The 22,539-nt window shown below is 45.9% G+C and overlaps 1 protein-coding gene across 16 annotated transcripts in view; it reads left to right on the plus strand.

The window, feature by feature from the left end:
- The window catches only part of MBNL1 (muscleblind like splicing regulator 1), a 176,512-nt gene that overhangs the window by 127,003 nt on the left and 26,970 nt on the right, over positions 1-22,539 (plus strand). For 11 of the 16 annotated variants that reach the window (XR_004426678.1, XR_004426679.1, XM_033150464.1 and 8 more), the window contains exons 2-5: positions 7,291-7,461; positions 10,721-10,813; positions 16,208-16,315; positions 21,022-21,222. Coding sequence is in view for 14 of the 16 variants with exons in the window: in XM_033150453.1 (XP_033006344.1) it covers positions 7,291-7,461; positions 10,721-10,813; positions 16,208-16,315; positions 21,022-21,222 (573 nt within the window). In the remaining 2 variants the exon portion in view is untranslated. The remainder of the gene's footprint in view (positions 1-7,290; positions 7,462-10,720; positions 10,814-16,207; positions 16,316-21,021; positions 21,223-22,539) is intronic. The other 5 variants (XM_033150461.1, XM_033150462.1, XM_033150463.1 and 2 more) reach the window with 2 other exon arrangements.

Here is a 22,539-nt window from a genome sequence, read left to right on the forward strand (position 1 = left end):
CACAGCCTCAGTGTGCAGTCTAAATAGCCACCCATTGCATATGTGCAAGGTGCTCAGGAGAAGAAATCGATCTCCATACATAAAAGTGGAATGTGTCAAATTCTGCAAACCTCAGTTGACAACACACATACCTAGATTTCAACTGTTCGTTCATCAGCTATAATGCAGCTATTACCTATGGGCAGGGATGGAAAACCTGCACCCTCTAGTTTTTGGATTCCCAACTTCTACCAGTCCCAGGCAGCCATGGCCCAATGGTCAGGAATAAAGGGAGTTAGAGCCTAACAACACATGGAGAGCTGCAGGTTCCTCATCCTCACCAAGTAGACCCTACCCCTGGGGTCCATGCATAGAATCCAAACTTGCACATATGATTCACTCCTTTATGCCTGGAGAGATGTCCTCAGATGGGCCTAGATCGCCCTCCAGTGATGGAAAGCAAAAACACTGGTGAAAGTTACTCCTCCCCCTTTTGTGATTTTTTTTTTATAGAACTGTCAAATTGAAAGGGACCCTGAGAATTGTCTAGTCCAACCCCCTGCAGTGCAGGAAAATGCAGCTGTCCCAACTTCACACTGTGAACACCACGCTCTAACCAGCTTTGCTATCAAGCAGTGCACTGATCCTCTGCGGTTGCACATAAAAGTTTCCACTTGGTTCTGAAACTGAGCAATCAGAACTCCATAACTGCATGGAACGCTATATGTGTACAGGCTAGCCCCCCTCGCTCCATACATTTGCGTTACAGGTGTGGATGCCAGAAGTAGGGGCTACTCAGCATGGCATCACTTCTGGCTTGCGTCTTGGTGGTAACAATGAGTACAGTGCCCTGATAGGGCTGTTGTATCTTATAGAAACAGAGAATCCGGCATCAGTGCCAGGTGTGGACTATCTTTCATCCAACCAACTTCTCTAATGAGTTTCATGCTGAAAGGAGATTATTTTAGTTTACCAGTCCAGACTGTATCCTGTCTCCCTGGGATCAACTTGTATATTTGTTCCTGTCTTATTTAGATGATATATTTAGCTAATTAGGCCATTTTTTTATTGCCACTGGAGGGACACTGCAGGAATTGCATAGATTTTGTGCCAAAGTGGATGAATTCAAGAGGAGATGCATTCTCTGCCAGAGATCTGCATTGATTTAAATAGGCGAACGGTACACATGGGGGATGGAAAATGGGCTTAAACACGCACACTCGCACACACTGGCAACAAGCCATCATGAGTAATTGTTAGTAAGAATACATGAAAATGCATTAGGTTTAAAAGTGTGCATGTGTGAGTTGACCTGGCAAGGAAATTGTGTTTGGTCTCTTAGGGTTGTTTACATGAAATATATATTTCAGGGTTGCATAATGGCCCTGGTGATACATAAACTCTCCAGCGCTGATGTGATTGGTTGTATGATAACTTGGGGGTCCTTCTCAGATGCCTCCTGAAAGCCTCTCTCCGATTCTCTGATCGTCCCCCCTCCTGTCACATTGCAGTCCCTGCTGCTTCTGCAGTGCTTTTTTGTCACCCAGTGAATTCACACATGTGAAGAAATTCATGGAGGGCTCTTAGTCTTTATGGCTATAGAAGAACTTTCTGACAGCAAGAGCTGTTCGGCAGTGGAATGGACTCTCTCGGAAGGTGGCTGGCTGTTTCTTCACTGGAGGTTTTGAAGCAGATATTAGATGGCCATCTCTGTCATGGATGCTTTAGTTGAGATTCTTGTATTTCAGAGGGTTGGACTAGATTACTCTTGAGATCTCTTCCAATTCTACAATTCTGTGAATACTTTCAGGATCGGCTGTTGGTGAGCCATATTGGGAGAGGGCTATTGCACTTATGTCCTGTGTGGGGACTTTTCAGACATCTGGTCAGCCACTGTGAAGAACAGGTTAGGAACATAGTAAACAGCCTTATATTGAACCAGAACATTGGCCAACCTAGGTCAGTATGCCTACACTGACTAGCCATAGGGTCTCCAAGGTTTCAAACTGGAATCTAACTTTAAATACCAGGGATTGCTCACGGGGCCTTTTGTATGCAAAGCAGATGAGCTACAGCCCCTCTTCCGTCTAGGATGCTAGACTTGATGGGTCTTTGGTCTAATCCAGGACTCTTATGTTCTTAAAGTTCCCTTGGCTTTGTTTATCTGACTCACTGTTTTCGAGCCTCTTAGGCTTGCTGATCGGAAGGTCGGCAGTTTGAATCTGTGTGACGGGGTGAGCTCCCGTTGCTCTGTCCCAGCTTCTGCCAACCTAGCAATTCGAAAGCATACCAGTACAAGTAGATAAATAGGCACTGCTGCGGTGGGAAGGTAAACGGCATTTCCGTGTAATCTGGCAGTCATCATGCTGCTCCGTGCACCAGTAGCGGTTTAGTCATGCTGGCCACATGACCCGGAAAGCTGTCTGTGGAGAAACGCCGGCTCCCTTGGCCTGAAGCGAGATGAGCGCCGCACCCCGTAGTCCAGTGTTTTTCAACCTTTTTTGGGCAAAGGCACACTTGTTTCATGAAAAAAATCATGAGGCATACCACCATTAGCAAATGCTAAAAAAATTAACTCTGTGCCTATATTGACTATATATAAAGTAATTTTTCCATTTTTCCCACGGCACACCAGGCAACATCTCGCGGCACACTAGTGTGCCGCGGAACAGTGGTTGAAAAACACTGCCGTAGTCACCTTTGACTGGACTTAATCGTCCAGGGGTCCTTTAGCTTTTTTACCTTTTACTCTCACTCAGGGCTAATAAGATAAACATTGCTGCCCCCATGCAGAAACTTTCAGAAAGCACTCCCCAAAGGCAGCACTACACACAGGAGACATAGCACCTTAGATGCCCCAAAGGCAGCTTGTCAGACAGTCAAAAAGTTTGCATTATCTTCATAGCAGCACCAGGTTTGTTGGACCTGAATCTTGGGAACATTGTGGGAGGTGTCAAAGGGTGATGTGGTCAAATTTCAGGATGCTGGGCAATTGGGGACACAGGCTTAATCCAGCAGGTTCTTCTTATGGTTCCCAAAGTAGAGAAATGGCTCTCTGTAGAACTCTATAGTAAATCCTGTTGTTGAAAAGTTAATTGCTTCATTCCCCTGTTAATTCAGGTCACAGGTAGGTAGCCGTGTTGGTCTGCCATAGTTGGAAAAAAGTCATTCTAGTAGTAGTACACTCCCCCCCTCCCAACACTGCATATTCAACCCTAAAAAGAGAGTCTGCGGTGTCTATTGACCTCCCGCATTCTCTGCCTCAATATGCTCTGGCCATCCTGTATTTCGTCTATGAAGTTAGATAAACCTTCTCCATATTTGACACATTTCATGGCGCTTGGGTTGATCCAGACTGGGGTTTCCAATGTAATGATGAGAATGTGTTTTGAAAGGCATATCGGCATAGTCAGTCGGTTTGATTGACTGCTCTACTGCTGCTGCTTAACCCCTAACAAGATCTCGAGAATTATGTAAAATCCCGTCATCAAACATACTGTGTTATGCAAATGCCAACTGGCTAGCTGCATAAATGAGAGTCATATGTGCTTGGCTGCTGAGAGCAGAGGCAGATGGGTTGAAATAAATCATATACACTGACACAAGAGAGCTTTGGGTTGGATCGCTGGCAGACCTATAACAAGGAGAAGCTTTGTAGCTTTCTGTGCAAAAGTACGGCATAAGGGCATGTTGTACTGCATTAATTTGTTCTTTTTAAGAAAAGGGGGGGGGAGAGAGCGAGCAAAGCAAAGCTTGATGCAAGCAGCCCTTTGCTTAAATTAAGGTTCTGTTTTTCACTGCCACGGCTGCTTTTGGATTGATTACTGTGGAAAAGAAGGGAATTGGAACCTTTCAGATTAAGCCATTTGTTCTGCCAAGAAGAAATTTGTGCCTCTTTATATCTTTGTTTTTCGCGTGTCCCTGGGAGAATAGACTCTACTGTTATACATTTAACCGTGATCATTGGAAACATTAATTTTGTTGACTAATTGCTGTTTTTCAAGATGAGAGTGCGTCTGAAGGGGGCTTCTTTCAGGGACCAGATGTGCTCATTCAGCTCAGCCACTCCCCACAAGTCAAATGCAGTGGCCTCATCTGTGCCTGCGGTAGAAATGAGGCAGGCAGGGGCAGAACTGTAACACTGAAGCGTGGTATCAGTATGGAATAGGCGATGTTACATCACACATAATCAATATCCCCCCCCTGCACATTTTCTCTCTCTCTCTCTCTTCTTTTACTGACTCATCCCATAAGTAGCCCACTCTTCTGCTTGAACGGCAAAGGATTTTGTGTCCCTACCAAGGCCCCACAGAATTTATCTGTTTAAATTCTTTTGAAACTGTGGAGCAAGGCCCACTTAATCAGCCCCCTCCGTGGAAGCCCTGGGTATACAGAACTTTCATTTGTGCAATGGGGCTGCCTCCCCCCACCCCCAAAACCCCTGCCCACTGAAATTGGCTCAGGAGTGGTATTGGAAGAACCCCCAGAACAGTGTGTAGGTTATATTCTACTTGGAAAGCTGGGGTGCTTGCACCGGCAGGACGATGGGAAGAGAGTGCTGCTGAATTTCACCCACCACTTGCACACACACTTATACACGTGCACCCATACGTGTACATACTGATCATTGTCTCAGACAACCCCCCCCCCCCCCGTTATGATTCTGTGGTGCCCAAATGTCACTGACCCCCAGTTTGGGCTGTGAAGGACCAAATATATGCTTTTAAAAATAAAGGTGGTTTTCCACGCCCACTTTTGCACTCTGGCCACACCCATTTTGCACCCGGGTTCAGTATGGGTCAGTGCAGGCCTCAGCCCATAGAAGCATAGCGGCCTTCAGGAGTGGGGACGTTTCTCTTCATTTTGCATTGGGAGGTATCAAGTGTGTGGTCTCCAGAAAATTACTGACAATTGTGATATGACGTCTGCTTTAGACTACACTGACGTGAATTCTTATCTGGGACTGAGTCTTGTTGAATACTGTAGGGTTTGTAAAATTAAGATTGGGGTTTGTGCAGCCCACTGGGGAAGCAAGTCCCATGAGGTTCAATAATTCTTTGTGCAGGATTGGGGCCATACAAGCCGTTCTTCTCTGCTGTATCCTTAGAAAGGTCACAGAGAATAGGATCAGTGACATGTAGTGTTACTTATCTGCAAAAAGATCTAGTACAGAGATGATCTCGTTACAATAGATGGAAGGTATGAAACTGACCATTAAATTCGAAGGAAGGTTCTGTATACAATTAATTTTTAGCGGCCATATGTTGCTCTATTTTAATTTTTTTTTCTGAAAGGTTTTCAGAATTGGAGGTGGGACTTGGACATTCTGTTCTAAGGCGTTGTTCTTAGCTGAATGAGAAGAATAATTTATTTCGTTAACGAAAGAAAGGCATTACCCAGAAGGGCAGTTAAATTTAAACCTGAAACTTATGCTCGTGGGTAGGGGATTTTCTTTGGCTGTGTCATGTTTAAACTCAAGAGAGTCAATGGCTAATTGCTGCTGCTAATATTACTCAAGGTTTCATCATTCTCTGCAGTGCCCTGGGCACCATCCTTTTAATTCAGACAAAATCTGCACACGAACAACACGCAGTGCTATGCGCCTCTCAAAAATCGGGGCTGTTGTCCTTCTCCTACTTGTGCATGTTGAGGCCTTGTTGTGTATTGAGCTAATCTGTTAAAAGACAAGGGTATTGCCTAGGACTTAGAACAGGCATAGGCAAACTTGGCCCTCCAGCTGTTTTGGGACTACAACTCCCATCATCCCTAGCTAACAGGGCCAGTGGTCAGGGAAGGTGGGAATTGTAGTCCCAAAACATCTGGAGGACCAAGTTTGGCCATTCATGACTTAGAAGGAATCCAAATTTGACATTACCTCAGTGTGCTTCAGAATATGTTTTCTCCCTTACCTTTCCATGAAGTCTTGTCACCAGCATTATTAGGAAGTACCATATTTTTCGCACCATAAGATGCACTTACTTTTTAGAGGAGGAAAACAAGGGGAAAAAATATTATAGCATATGAAGGTGACGCTGTGAGCAACTCTGGAGCATGAGGAGGAGCCGTGTACAGCGTCAAGCGAGCTCCCCTCCCCTCCTCCCCGGCTGCCTTTAAAGCAAGCGGGGGGGGGAGCCCGTGCGGCAGCCCCATGCGTCCCTCCTCCCTGCTCGCTACACGGAAAGAAAAGTTGCAGCCACTTACACGCTGTGCATGATAGCCGTCCACAGCGTGTAAGTGGCTGCTGCTTTCTTTTCATACAGCGAGCAGGGAGAAGGCGAGCAGCCCCGTGTGTCCCTTCTCCCTGCTCGCTGTACAGCAAGAAAAGCGGCTGCTGCTTTTCTTGTTGTACAGGCAGCAGGGGCGGACAGGGTTGCTTGTTCCCCCCTTGCCCATTTGGGCTGCTCTTCCCCCCACCCCACTTTGCCGATGCTTTTGGGCTGTTCGTTCCTCCTTTGCCCCCTTTGCCACTGTCAGCGGGGGGGGGGGGCTGGTGCCGTCTCTCGCCGCGTTCAGCGAGAGGCAGCGGCGGTCAGTGGCGGCGGGACCAGCGGCCCCTCCGCCTTCGCTCCATAAGACGCACAGAAATTTTCCCTTACTTTTTAGGAGGGGAAAAGTGCATCTTATGGAGCGAAAAATACGGTAGCTGTGAGAAGCAGGATACCAAATCTAAATTTTACTATGTCTGTACAAATATACCTATTTATTTAAGAAGGGCTGTGGCTGAGTGGTGGAGGCACATACTGTTTGTTTGAAATGTCCTAGGCATCTTCAGGATGCACCACAGTGGTGCAGCCTTAAACCATAATAGGAACGTGGTGAACTTCTCCTTCTTTTTAAACAGATCCATATCATCTAGTAGAAAATGATGCAACTGGGCATCTGACATGATCTGCCCTATTTCTCCCAGATGGTGGCGGTACATATAGCAAATATAATTGCTGGTTGTACGCCAATGTTAGGTCATTTTCCATGGTGATGTTGACATCTGGGAACTGTGCTCAGTTAGTTGTGGTATATGGCTGCTCTTTTTTATACTAAAAAAAGTGTGCTGCAAAACAGCACTTTGAGGCAGAGGTGAGGTACCTCTGACCCTTCCTATGTCATCAGATTAATCAGATTACTGCCTAAATCATCTCTGACCACTGGCCATGCTGGCTGAGGCTGACGTGGGTTGGAGTTCAAGAACGTCTGAAGGGCCCCAGGTTCCTCCAACTGTTTTTGTGCCTCACAATAGCTCACCTGGAATAATTAAATGTATTAATCAATAGCAGACAAACCTAATTTGTTTTCTTCTCTTTTGCTGTGTTCCAGGGACGATGCTCAAGGGAGAATTGCAAATACCTTCACCCACCGCCACACTTAAAAACACAGTTGGAGATCAATGGACGCAATAACCTGATTCAGCAGAAGAACATGGCCATGCTGGCCCAGCAGATGCAACTAGCCAATGCCATGATGCCTGGTGCCCCGTTACAACCAGTGGTGAGCATCATTTGGACCTTTCTTCTCTTGTGTCCCAGTTCACTGTCTGTGCCCTAGTCTTACTCTCTGCCAGTTACAGAAGCAGTCATGTGCACTCAGTATAGGTTAAATTAGCTGATAGACGCAATCGCTCACCCAGACTTCAGTGTGGTGCATCTGCAACATGTAGAGCCAGGCTAGCCAAGCTGGTGTCCTCCAGATACTACGAATGACAGCTCCCATCATCCCCTGCCAGCATGGCCAATGATCAGCGATAGTGGGAGCTGGTGTCCACAATATCTGGAGAGTTAACTGGGTGAGCTCAAAGACCTACCTTGCCCACCTGCAGCTGTGGGCCCTGTCCGCATGGTGTGATGTGTTTCTGGCTCGTAGCTCCATGGGTTCATCAAAACTGAGCCCCTGAACTTCAAACAGCTGTAGCTCCAAGCAGGTTCAACCTCAGTTACTCAAGATAACCTTCCCGGTGGTTTGCACAGAGGGATAGAGGAACTAATTTCCCCCACACCTGAAATACAGCATCTTTTGAGAAGATCCTAAACCTCTATAACTCTGCCACTGATTTTTCTCGTGGTGGAATGCTGTGCTGCCTTGCTCTGCAAGCACAAGAACATGAGAAGCTGCCTCATACTGAGTCAGATTACTGGCCCATGTAGCTTAGTGCTGTCTACACTAACTGGCAGCGGATGTCCAGGAGATGCCAAAAGATTGAACCTGGGACCTTCTGCATGCAAAGTAGATGCTCTGACACTGAGCTACGGCACTTCCCCAGGCAGAAGAAGAGATAAAGAGCATACCTCCCATCTAACCACCATAGTGCCGTATTGTACATCTTGGGCTTTGAACATCAATTAACAAGGGCAGAGGCCACAGCTGGAGGGTCAGTGTCGCAATTTGCAGCCCCGATGCTTGTCAAGGGGCATCTTCTCAAGTGACAGGTTCTAATCCATAGTGCTACCTCTTCCTTTGGGAAGAGGGTTTCTGGGGAGGGTGAGTCCCCAATATCCTGTTTTCATTTCAGTCCCATATGCTGATGTCCGCTCATAATCTTCTCTTTGGCTGTCTGGTGTCACTTAGATAATGCAAGTTTTAACAGCTCCACCTTGAAAATGCTTTCAAGCCCACGGAGCTTTAGGAAGCCTGCAGTGCTCTGAACATTTACCACTGTGCACAGTGCAATTTACTTCTGAATAAACATGTATGAGATTGAGCTATCAGGCATTAAAAAAAGAGAGTAGAAAATAACTATCTGGAGCTCTCACCCACAAACCAGTTTCAGTTTAAGTACCCTCAGTTTATCTGATTTGTGGGCCAAGCGATAAATGCTTCGTGTTTTCCAGTACTGAATGCTCACAAACAGGCAGCAGTGCAGTCAACTTAAGAGACAAATTTGAAAGCCTGGTTTTAGTCCTCTGTGTTTAACAACAATAATAATAATAAATGTGCAAATTAGCTGGGGGCAGGACCAGCAAATTGAATCGTGTTTTCCTAAAAGTGATAATAAAGAGAACCTAACAGAAATCTGCACTGTGACTGCAGCACAGTCTGACTGATAATAAAATGGGCCATGTTTGCTTTTGCCAAAATTTTCCAACATGTGCACAGCCTAAAAAAAGTGTTGTCTCTAAAGGGAGTGTTTAGTTAACTAAAGGTTGTAGTTAACTGGAGATCTTCTCATTGTGGCGTTTCTGTAGTGAGATTCCCACACACCGCAAAATTTAAATGTACAAAGTTACCTTATGCTGAAGTAGATCTTTGGTCCACCTTGTCCGAAACTGCCCTGTTTTAACTGGCGGGCTGTCTACAAGGTCTTGGGAAGTGGCTTATCCTAGCCCTCCTACCCAAGAGAGGAGATGTGGGGGGTTGTCACTGGGGCAACCCAAATGTGCTCTTCCGCTCAGCCCACAAGCCCACCTCCATATTGTTTACATTGCAACAGAGAACGGGATTGAACAGCCTCCTCAGCCCATCATATAAAGAAATATGGAAATCCAGATAGGACATGTTGTCATATATAAAAATGCTTAATGTGGAATCCCTACCAAAGTTACCCTAAAGACAACCATGGCGTTAAAAGTATCGTTGGATACTGAACATATTCCGAAGAGGCCATAGTGCTATTGCTGGGTGGAGGGATGTTACCTTGCAGTATTAATTTTATTTCATAAAATGTATATACCGCTTGGTTGCAAACGAGAACAAAAAAATCCAAGCAAAATGTACAACAGTATTTTAAAAACTTGGTAATGATTCCTTGTCAAAAGCTCCTCCATAGCTTTGTCTTGCATTTCTGCTTACATTTCTTACAGACACAAAGCATGGATCATAGATTATTCCAGGGGTGAACGATCTGTTCTCCTCCAGGTGTTGTTGGAGTCCAGCTCCCATTGTGGAGTTTTGCCACAACATCTGGGATCTACTTCTGCTGGACATCTGGAGGATCACAGACTGCCCTTCCCTGGATAATGCAGATTGCTGCAAAATGCAAATTGAAAAATAAATGGGGGGTGGTGGTGTCCCGGGGAGTAGGCTAAGGCCACTTCCAAGCTGCTGCTGTTTTGCAAGAGCGATTCAAGAGCCTAATGGCAATTACAGTGGATTTGTGCAATTAAAGTGGATTTGGTGTTCTAGCGCTACAAACCCACTTATCAAAAAACAAACAAAAGAAACCTGACTTTTTTTTTTGAAATAAGGAAAGTGGTGAGAACCATTGCTTACTTATAACCCTCCATGCAAACAAATCAGAGCAAATGCTCAGCAAACAGGTCATCTGGAAGTGACCCCAGAATTGCATGCAAGCTACTTGCAAGGTGCAAGTGTGTGTAAGCAAATGCACACTTTTCAGTGGCTGGCGTCACTTGACTATGAAACGTCAGGTCTCGGCAGTCATGAAACAGCAACCAGGCTACTTTTAAAGTATAGAGAAAAGATTAGCAACCTATAGAAAGCAGGGCTGAGTCCAACCCTCCCACAGTTCTTTTTCTCTGTTGCCATGGTTTGTATTGACTTGCATAACTGCTAATTCAAATAAAAAGGTCTGCACAATATTTTCCTTGTCATCAGAGCATTTTAAATAACCTGTGGATTATACCTGCATTCAAGGAATGGTACTATTGTTTTATTGCACAGTTATAACTTTCCGTCACTTTTTAGATCTAAAGTATCGGTCATTTATCTTTACTATTTTACCGAATATGGCTGTTGATGACTTAGTTTAATTGTTTTAATTAGTTAACTCGCTACTGTTATTATTTTTTCATAGAACCATATGCCTCAGACATTCCAAAAAAGAGGGGGGGAGGGATCTCCATATTTCATCGACACTGATTCCATTTATCAATACCAAACACTAAAGGTGAGAAAATATTATGATTTTGGGTTTTCTTTCTGCTTTGTGAGGGTTTTCTTGCCGATTAGAATGTTAGTTGCTCATACTGACGGGTTTAATGTGTGTTCATATCGTGACAAAGAGCCAGCATTTCTAGCTATGATGGTTGATTTATCTTAGAACAGTTCGTTGCAAAGCCAACGATAAAGGGTGGGTGGGTGGGGGGTCACCTTTGATTTAATGCTCAGAGTTGCCCAGGATCTGGTTAGAAAGCGAAGTGTTCCTGAAATTCAATCTATATGAAAATTGCTTAGAAAGTTCAACATGCGAAAATTTCAGAAGAAGGAATACCCTAGAATGAAGAGATTGGTTGAAAGGGCAGAGTCTGGAAAGCCAGATTGAGCCTTAGCAGATGCCAACGTGGTTGAACAGCAGAGTAAAAAAAAAAGTACAATGTCAACCGAGAGGGGGAAATTAGACAGCACCCTTGAAACACAAATGCAATCTGAATACAGGGAAAGATAGGACAGAATTTGGGAAGCAAAGTCCTTAAAGCCCTGAACATTTATTTAAAACCTATCAGGATTGGGAGAAAGGAGATATGGCTTTTAGGTGGCAAAAGCAGTGGAGATGGACAGAAGGCAAAGTCTTAGATGCAGCGAGAGGCTGGTTTAAACTCCACCCCCCCCCTTGCTGCATTAACAGAGCTGTTGGGAGGGAAGCTGGCTTTCTGTTCGCAAAGTCCCTGTTACAGCAAGGGGGTGATGTTTTAACCCCAGTCTCCCTGATTCTGTGTTAGACTGCAAAGCTTCAGCTGCACCCAGTCGGGACTCCGCGCCCTGGTATGAAAGCAGCAAGAGGGCAGTCGGGGCCTCAGAGCCAGTTATAGCTTCTGCGACATGTCAGCTTCTGCTTTTCACTTAGGAGATTTGTTGGAGCAGAACGAACTCCATCCCAACAAAGATGAATAGACAAAACAAAGGCTTCTCCCGGAAATTTTGGAGGATCGGAGGTGGGCAGCAAGTGGAGCTCCAAGGGTCCTGTGCTGCATCTTAGCTGGCTGGGTGTTAACCGCTGCCTCACGTGCCCTGGGCAGGGATGGGGGAAAGTCACCTCTCCTTCGGTGCCGCGGAGAGCACCTGGACCTGTTTTTGCAATGGCTTTGTCCCCAGCAGGTGCCATGCTCCCTGCCCAAATGGCTGCTATACCTCCCTCCTTTTTAGCTGCAACGTTGTATTTTATTTTGTGAGCCAGTTGTTTTTATTTATATCCCAACCTTTTCCTCCAAGGAGCTCAAGGTGGCAAACATGGTTCTCTGCCCCCTACCTCATTTCATCCCCACAGCAACTCTGTGAAGCAGGTTAGGCTGACAGGGCAGCGCTGTGCCCAAGGTCACCCAGTGAGCTTCATGGTCAAGTAGGGATTTGAACCCTGGTCTCCCGGGTCCTAGTCCGGCAGTCTAACCGCTACACCACACTGGCTCCCAAAGCAAGTAATAGGACTGTTAGTATGATGACCGCAAAGGGATGCCTGGCAGCCCCCCCCCCCCAGCTTGGTTTCTGGGTCATTCCATTAGGAGAATGACTGATGGCAGAGTGCCAGGGGGTTGCTATGCATCCCTTCGTGCTCATCTTATGCTGTGTGTTGGTCCCTCTGCAGACACGCCTAAATTCAGGGTCGTACCATATTTGGGGAGCACAAGTAGGTGAGCAGAGCAGGTTCCTGCTGGATATGGAGAGCCAGTTTGGTGTAGTGGTTAAGAGCGGTAGACTCGTAATCTGGTGAACCGAGTTCGCGTCTCCGCTCCTCCACATGCAGCTGCTGGGTGACCTTGGGCTAGTCACGCTTCTTTGAAGTCTCTCAGCCCCACTCACCTCACAGAGTGTTTGTTGTGGGGGAGGAAGGGAAAGGAGAATGTTAGCCGCTTTGAGACTCCTTTGGGTAGTGAAAAGCGGGATATCAAATCCAAACTCTTCTTCTTCTTCTTCTCCAACCCATGGGGTGGCTAGAGAGAGCACCGTGCTCTCTCCTTGCCTTCTCTGTGCAGATAGGAACCACAGTCCTCCTCCCTGCACCTCCCTTCTGCCTAATCGCTTTCCCTCTCACCTCCGGGCCCCGCTGCCACCCAGAGAGAAAGGGGAACATAGGAACCTGCGTTATACCAAGTCAGAGGCCATTAGTCCCCCTAGCTCGTCTACACTGACTGGCAGCAGCTCTCCCAGATTTCACCAAAGGGAGTCCTTTCCCAGTGCCCCCTGGAGATGCTGCAGATTGAACCTGGGACCACTGAGCTACAGCCAGCTGCAGTGGCTCCTCCTCTTTCCCTTTGCCAGAGAAGGAGAGAGGAGTGGGTGGGCAAGAGGCACAGAAGCAAAGTCAGGGAGCCCATCAGACAGGCAGCAATGCCAGCCTTGGTAATCAGGCGCAAGGCAGGGCAGGACACCGTGCTGAGATGTGATTCTCCTCGCCGTCGGCAGGGCTGGCTGGGTGGCAAAAGCGGCGTGGAGCAGGGGCAGCAATGCGTCTCCTAACATCTTAAGTCATGTGCCGAGACAGTTTGTGCCATACACACACACACACACACATATATATATAGCCCGAGGAATGTATCAATTATTTATGTGGTACATCTTCCTCTCGTCATTCCAAAACCTTAGCATTTCCTTCGGAAGGTCGCTTGCCTCTACGCTCAGAGCTGTTGTCTGTGTGTAAAGGTTACATGTTAGAAACTTGTGAATCCCCCCCCTCTCCCCTCTCAGTTTCCTTTTTAAAGCAAGCCTCATGTTTTCAAGGTTGCAAAAGAAAAAAAAAGTTGATTTATTTACAGCTTGTTTGCTTCATTTATGAATTGCAACATCCCAAAGCGATTTAACAGTGAAAACCCTTTCCTTACTTTTCTCATCTGTGGGCTGCAAGTTTTAAGTACAAGAGTAAAGAAGAAATGCAGGAGGTCCACCATGTACAACTTGGTATCTGACTCACGACTGAAAATAATATGCAAATCATGTTGGCTGCATGCAATTAAAATCTGCTTAATTTACATTTTGCTCCTGATGTATTTCCAGCGAGGCTCTTGGTGCCACAGCAGTTTGATTTTATTACTGTGCAGATGTAGGAGAGATTTCATAATCCGGACCCTGTTATCTGCAGCCCCTTATGGTGCACCCAGATACTCCTGCAACCCAAACAGCACCCCTGGATCTCCCATTGTTTGTGCTTGACTTCATGCAGTAAATAATATTTTTATCTATTCAAGGGCTGCTCAGAAAGTACAGACTGGTGTACAATTGTTTTTCATAAGATACCCAACGTTTCTTTTTGCTGTTCTGCCCTTCCTCCTTGATGATGCTGAAAAGTCATTATGGTTTTTGTCAAGGCTTTTCGTCCACCACAAAAGGAATCAAATTATTTTTGGCGCTTTCATTGGGGACGTGGATGCAGTTGTGTGAATGCATTGTCTATAAAGGAAGTCGTACCTCAGACCACGGTTCATACAGCCCCCACACCTCACTAAAAACTAGAAAAGAAATGCAACAAGGCACGCCTTCCGTTCCGGGCTGCTTAGATGTCTCTGCAAAGTGTCTGTTTTCTATATTGAACTCTTGAGCTGCTTCTCTTGTTCGCTTTTTTGCCTTGCTTGCTGTCTCTGGAAGCATTTCCTGCCTCTTGGGTTTCTGACATTTGTAATAATCAAGAAAGAGATACTCGGCCAATATGGAGTCTGGCTCTCTAACCCCACCTCCTTAGTCGCAGGAAAGCTGTAGGTTTAGAGAGGCCAGTTACTTGGACCAAACGAAGGGTTCGGGGTGCTATTCTGAGAGATGAAGTAGTACCTACTTGCCTGTCCAGTGGCAGGCTCCACATTTTGATTTCGGATTATTCCAGCAAAAAGGGAAACAAATAGAAGAGCTACAAGACCCGTTCCCTAAAAAAACACACAAAAAAAACATATCCACCCCCCACGAAGGTAGGAGGGTCATGTTAACTATCTAGCTATGCCTTTTAAGTAGCTGGATTATTATGCAGGTGACCAGTCTAGGGGACTTTAACCCTTTGCCTCTGTTACAGCATGATCAGAGTCACATTTAAACCATTTTTTTTTATAGTGGAGCTCATTGGCTCTGGCTCCACCTACTGTTGGTCTCCTACCTTGCACCCTTACAGTTCCAAGAGACACCATAAATTTAGCATTTAATTATGTATTAAGGACTTGGTTCCTGCTCAATTGAGTTAGCAGGGTTACTCTCAGGTTTCTAAGGTGGCAGCCAATGAATCTGAGATCAGCTGGAGTGTAAACTGAGAAGGACCACATCTTTGCGACCTAAAGTCCAGCAGCACTGAAGATAGCTTTAGAAAGTTGAAAAGGTCATGTTCTAAACCTGTATCACGTAGGCCGTGATGCGTTCCAACATGACTCATTGTGGAATGGGTGGGGCTGTTCTTTCCTACTATAATAAAATCCATGGGCTCTTAAGAGTTTTTCACCTCCTGCAAAACAACTCAAGAGTATATCCTTACTGTGAGGAGCAGCTGCAATAACAATGGTGCTTATAGTCTTCATACTAAGCTAAAATCCCACATAGTAGCACATGGAGCACTGATTGTTTGCATGCATTGAGGGCAAAGCTACAGGAAACACATGCAAGAATTTAAAGTGCATATCCTTTAACTATCAGTTGGGCAGATGGCAAACAGTACTGGGGCCATCACATGCAGAGGAAAAGATACGATGTGGGCCTCCACTGCCCTGGTCCTCCCACCTACCTTCTGAAACTGGGATTAGCCCCAGGAAGCAAGCGCCCGTCGGTTGGTTTCTTTCCTGCGCCTTGTAGCATCTTGAATGCACCTCGCATGCTTTGGACCCAATACTGCTTCCTCCCAACTAAGATTTAAAGAATTAAATACCATGCACAATTAAATGTTGATGATGGCACATGTGGTTTGGCCCTGAATTGATTTTTATAGGATCTTGGTAGCTAATAAGGCAGATCGAACAGATAAGTTCAAAGTTCAGGTGTACATGGAGATGAAGCTTTGGGAAAGAAAGCCCGATCAATAAGGGCCACATATTCTTATATTAAAATATTTCTGCCACAGCCACTTAACGCTTGTCAGCACATCAGGAACAGCTTACCATAACACCAGCTTCCCAGCAGCCATTTCACTGCTACTTAACTGGGAGGTAAGAGGTGGCAATGAGCTCTGAAAAGACCTAGCTTGCAAACATTGATTCAAATAGGCACCAGCTACTTAGTTTACAAGGCCAGGGTGTGTTCCTTACATCACTTACATGCTCCCCCAAAACAACAACAACAACAACAAATTTTTAAAATCTCCCAGTTTTGCTATAAACCCTTATAGGAAATCTTCCTTTGTTTACGTGAGTTATCATTGTCCGTTTTTCTACTTCCTGTACTTTAGAGAGCCCTAGACCAATGGTCTTCAGCTGATGGGTCGGGACCCACTACCGGGTCGCAGACTGATCTAAGATGGGTCGCAACAGCAGCACTACCACAATACAAATATATGGTAACAAATAAAAAAAAAAGTGTCCCCAAATGTATGTTTTGGTTATAGGTGTTTTCCCAGATCTGGGAACAGAAGTCACTATTACCCTAGATGTTTGTGTGCGGTTTGTTATCCTGGGATAGTGTTCAAGATTGGGCTAACTCTTCTGTAGGATGAATGCCTCCATTTCACCAAGGTCTTTAGACAACAGGAATTTGCAGCTTGCAAGTTTAGCGACTGCCCCCTTACCCTAACTCTCATACTGTGGTGACTCCTAGGCCTGCTGCTTTGTTTACTATGGATCCAAGGGCGAAGGGAAATGTCTTATAAGGCTGCAGTCCTATACACACCTGGGAATAAGACCCATTGAACTCTATGGAGATTACTTCTGAGCATGCATGTATAGTAGAGTTAGGGAACCTCAGGCCTAGGGGCCAAATGTGACCCTCCAAGCTTCTCTCTGGTCCTTGGGACTCTTCCCAGGTCACACACCCTTCCCAGTTGCACCACTGGCTGGCCCTGCCTTGTACCCCACCCCCTTGACCCCCCCCCCCGACTGGAATGTGTCCTTGGAACTTTGACCATTCTTCTTGCTTCTCTGAATGGAGGGTACAAATGATGTGCTGAAGCTACCCTACCGTCCAAAGGTAAACTTTCCATTGATCTCTCGACCCACTTGTGCCTCCATCCCATCCAACACCCAGAAGGTTGCCCAGAAAGGAGTGAAGCTCCCAGACTGAAAAGGGTCCCCCACCCCTGAGCTATAGCATTGCACTGACTGCTACCAAAGACCGCTGAGTTGGGGAATTCTCCTGTAGTGCCCAGCTCGCAGGTGTGTGCTTCTAACCCGAGAATCCTGGGCTAAGAATATTGGGAATGGTGGCTTAAGTAAAGAAGCATAAAACATGTACACTACTCTGGACCCAGGAAAAGAATGTTTAGGCATTGTGTCTCCTCCACCAGCACATCTCTTTTAGAAAAGGAGAACTTTCTGGTTGTGCTACTACGGAGACATCATTTTTTAAAAATAAAATATCCTTTATACTGGAGCAGTATCCATGCAAAATGAAGCAAGATGACATTGCATTATCACCAGGGAGTCAAGGACATGAATTTTAACTAGCGATTTGGCCACTAAGCACACAGTGACTCAGCAGACATTGGAACCGGAATGAATGAGTTCCTATTTCTTCACTGCGTTTCTTGCAGCACGCTAACTTTCTTGATTGTGCCCTATCCATCTGACTGTGTACCGTAGGGAAATGTTGTTTGGATTATTATTAAATATTCCTCAGTGCAGAGAAAGAGAAGTGATGCCAATATGGGCAGTAAGTGTTTTCTTTCATATGCTGCATTACTGGAAATGCTGGCTTTTCAGCTCATGCAAACAACTTGATTCCCCCCTATTTTCACACACACACACACTCCATCAAACTGAGTTCATTTTTAGGGTCTAATTTTTTACAGTGCAAGCCTTTCTTTCTTGGATGTGCTGGTATGTGCAGCCAAACTTTGGAAAACCTAAGATCCTGGTGCTACAGCCCATGGAACAAGCACCAGTGCTTCCCAATTCCTAACTGGGAAGATTTTCAAAAAGCTTTGGCTGGAAATAAAGAAGGCATGTTTTGACAGCTCATCTGGTTCCTGGTTTTGCAAGGTGTTTGCTTCCCTTCAGCTGTTGGCCCAGGCTAGTCAGGCTGTTGATATGCTGTCCTGGGTCATTGGAAACTTCCATTTTTACCTGCAAGTCCTGCTTGAACTTCTTTATTTGATTACTAAACCTTAAATCAAATGCTTCCAAATTTCAATTTGCCTTTTAGTCCATTGAAGCTTCACTGACAGCCAGAGATGGAGGGCTGGGGGGAGTCGTGTAGCTGTCAAGAAATGCTTCTTTGTTTATTCTTGAGCAGTGGCTTTTGGTGGATGCTAAGGATGTAGCCAAGTCTCGGAGCATGTTTCTCCCTCCTCCTCCTCCTCTAAGGCTTATTCAGCGGAACTGCACATTGTGGTTGGGCTTGGGTAGCCAACAGTATTTTCTACATGTGTCCCTCAGCCTTATTGCATGCATGCAGCCCATGGCTTCTCCCATTAATTCCCATGCCTTTCGTCCGTACTGCAGGGAGAGTGGCAGGTGCACAGGCAGGTACACATGGAAGGACAGAGGCCCAATCACAGAAGGTGGCACCTACTCAGTCCGTTAATAGGAAGCCAGGGAGTGTAGCAGAAATAGTGACTCAGCAGCAGAGACTGGTCTTAGGTAGCCTAGATTGCTGGCTTACAATAGAGGAAAAACCAGTAGGGTTTCTTTCTCCCACTCCCTTTAAGAGCAAAAGACTGCAACTTAAAAGTATTTTGGGTGCTGCTTCCCAAATTTAAATGTGTGGACAGCCTATCAATAGCTGTAACCACAGCTATTGATTCTTGCATGTATTGGCTGTGACCCAGTGAGCTAGCAGTTTAGCTGATCAGTCTATTCCTTGCCCTTAAGGCACCTCTTAAAATTTCACAGTGCTGGTTGCCGTTCCTCCTGCACTCCCCGGATGTGGCAATGCGAACAGGGCTCGTATGACAACCCACTGATGGGAGTAGGAAGAACTTGAGGCAGCGAGGCTGTTGTATTTTGTAGGGAAAATAATGTTTAACATTGAGAAGACATGCTGGATCGGGGGGTGGGGGGGTTGTCACAGAACAGTGGCTTTGTTCACATTCCATCTCTTCATTTGCAGTATCCCAGGAAGAGAAAACCTGCAGCCCTACAAATGGTGTTACGCTAGAAGCTGCCACCAACCTTGGCCATTGGCTCTGCTGGCAGGGACTGATGGGTGTTGAGCTGGCCTACCCATTCCTGACTTAGCCTTTGATCACACCATTGCTTTGTCATCCTTCACATTAAGCTCTCTTCTCCATACCTGTCCCACGTCCTTCTCCTAAGCCTCGGTCTGATTTTTATCAAGCACTAGAAAACGATACACCTTTGATGGATGGGAATAGTTTCCTTTTCAGCCCAAAATTGTGGGCAGTATCGATTACCCAAGGAGAAGATGGCACATTCAGGAAGGAAGTGAGCATGATGTTGAGGGACCACAGCAAAGGATGAAGCACATGCATGTAGAAGGTCTCCGGTTCAATATACAGCATCTCCAATTGATAAGTAGCAGAGCTGGGAAAGATCTCATTCCCTCTCTGCCTTTGAGAGCTATCGCCAGTCAGAATAGACAGTAATGGCCCAGACCAGTAGCGGAAACATCTAACCTAATTAAACACACCATGGCTCTACTTGGCCCCACAAGGCCATTTTCTTAAAAAATGCCCACATGCCCCACACCTGTCATATATTTAATATCTCTATATGGAACTGCTGGGAGGTGGTATTTGGAGTGTGGTGCCATCAATATGCAGATGACATGTGAATCAGGAGGGGATGTTCAAGTGCTGGACCAGTATCTGGAGAGAGTAACGGGCTGGATGCAGGCCAACAAACTCAGTCCGAATTAGGTCCTGTGGTTAGGCACTTCCTGGGTCCAGGAGTTGAGGAAACAACCTGTTCTGAACGGGGTAGCATTTTCCCTGAAGGAGCGAGTGTGTTGCTCGTGAATACTCATGTCTAAGCTGTTCCCTGGAGGAGAGGAGGGATTGTGCCCTGCTCTTGTTTGTCAGCTATACACCCCCATGTAACTCCTTCCTGAGATACGGTTGTCCCACATTGCCAGCATTTAGGCGTCAACTTAAAATGTTAGCTGCTTGTTTTAACAGATAAGGTTTTTGTTGCCTGCCCTTTTGGCGCTGAAAAGGTTATTGTTCCGTTGATAATTTTTTAATTACTTTTAATTGTATTGTTTTTAAACATCATTGCTTTGGGCTCCAGCAAGGGTGCATTAATAGAGTAATAAATAAATTATAGTATGGGACAAGGCCTTGTCTGCACTGCAACTTTCTTCAGAGTTTTTTTTTTGTCCTAGGGATCATAGTGGGGGTAGGACCCCCTTTAAAAAGTGGGGGTGGGTGGGCTGTGATGTGATATGTTTCCACTGTGAGTATTCCCGTACCACTCACTTTGTATGCCATTGTTCCCATCACTACCAGAACTCCACTGGAAAGCGGTAGATGAGGGTTCTTGTGTGCCACAGGTGGGTGCCATTAAGTGGTGAGCAGCAAGAGAATGTGCTCATTCCATTCCCGGCCTGTTCCTGATTTTACCAAAGTCATGGCTAAAAACAGTGGCTTAAAAGGCCAGACCCAATTCCAGTGCCTCCGGTCTGTGCAGTGCAAATTTCTCCAATGCAGCATCTGTGTCATGGTCAGTGGCACTCATTGAGTTGTGGCTATCCTGCACATGTCTCCCAGCACTTCAACTCACTGGAGGCTGCAGGTCTATTGGCCATGGACTGGTTTGTCCTTTGTCCACCACCCAAAATAGCCGAAGAGCCAGCCAGAATGGGGACGGAGTCTCTGTAGGGGAAGGGGAGATTCGGCAAAAATAGCCTCCGCATACTTCCGTGAGTGGGATCGGCACTGGATCGAAAGGCTTCCATTAGCTGAAGCAGCCTTTCTCTTCATGGAGGTGACTGCTGGGGTCCAAGCTAATGTGTGCAAGTCACTCTGAATATCATGATAAAGAGCGCAGGCTCGCTGTCTCAAATATGGCTTTGTATGTAGCGTTATTGATGTGATGCTCTGACTAATATTTACTTCTTTTTTCTCCTCTCCCACCCCCACCCCCACTCCAGCCAATGTTTTCAGTTGCACCAAGCTTAGCCACCAATGCTTCAACAGCCTTTAACCCCTACTTGGGGCCTGTCTCTCCTGGTTTGGTCCCAGCAGAGATCCTGCCGTCAGGGCCAATGCTGGTTGCGGGGAATCCTGGCATGCCAGTTCCTGCTGCAGCAGCAGCAGCCGCACAAAAGCTAATGAGGACAGACAGACTGGAGGTAGGAAACGACACGTTACGATTTCGCTTTGCAAAGCTTCTGACCACCCAGACCGGCATTGTTTAGTCTTGCAGTGGTAACACCCCATAAACGCCTTGCACGAGAAAGGCATCGCTCTGTGACCCTGGGGGACATCCTTTGCAAAGACGGTGATGTAATAATGTAGCCCTGTGTCTGCATAACTTGGGGAATTGCAAACGATATTATGAGCTTGTTTTGCAGTCTGCTGCTATTCTGTTTTGCTGGTGGGTTTGGGGAAGTACTCCTGCAGGAGAAGACACCAACTTAATCTTTGGCAGTTGACAAAATAAGTAATGCTTTTTCAAACAATGATTATCCAGAATTGAAAACCTAGCACTTTTGGGGAGGGGGGGGGGGTTGTTATCAAGCTCTTCAAACGTTTTAGGGTGCAAATCACTTTATAGTCCTTCCCTCACACATTTTCACCAAGCCACTGTTGTTGACCCTTAGTACCCCATCTGTAAAATGGGAATATTAGTCAGGAGTTCATGGCTGACAAGGGTGAAATATAATCCCTCCTTAAGTCCCATACACTGCAGTCTAGAGCACTCTAGAGGAAGTAAAAGTTTCTGAGCATCAATAGTATTACCATCATACCAGGATGGCAGCATATTTTCCGCAGACTTTCTCATTTCCGTTCCACGCCTGTTGCCAGAATCTTGTATGAGGTCTCATATTTTTTATTTATCAGGTTTTGCTACATCCCTAACAAATGTTGTTCTGCTATAGCAGATACTCTCCTTTGCCCTCAACAATTCCTTATCTGAGGGAGTCTGACAGGAGTTTTCAGCATCTTCTGACATCAGTGGCGATGTGGGCCCTCAGCCAGCCTTGTGCTGCAGCTTGGTACTGCACTAAAAAACTGATTTACAAATGAAGCCTTCTTCGTGCTAGTCTAGGCACTATCTGAATTGTCCTTAAATGGATGCAGGCATAATGCTTAATCATGGTTAGTGCTAACCATGGTCTGTTGGCTTAATTTATCCCAGTGAAATCATTGTTTACATAGCAAACAAAATCATAATGCAGCAAAAAAAATCACAGTTTAGCTTTCTGAGTTATAAACCCTGCCCCATGGTGGATATATTCACTGTCACATTGCAAGCAGGGTTTGCAAACTGGCTTAAGCCATGGTTTTGTCGGTGGAGGTGAAAGGTTACACTCCTCCCTAGGCACTGCAAATCACGGTTTTTCAAAACCACTTCAAACCATGGTTTCAGACCCTGGTTTGTAGCCTCTCCTTTACCTGCCGCACAAGCAGTCGACATCCACATTTTATGTAGCCCCAGATGTTTG

Source organism: Lacerta agilis, chromosome 5 (assembly GCF_009819535.1).
Source record: "Lacerta agilis isolate rLacAgi1 chromosome 5, rLacAgi1.pri, whole genome shotgun sequence".
Taxonomy (NCBI): domain Eukaryota; kingdom Metazoa; phylum Chordata; class Lepidosauria; order Squamata; family Lacertidae; genus Lacerta; species Lacerta agilis.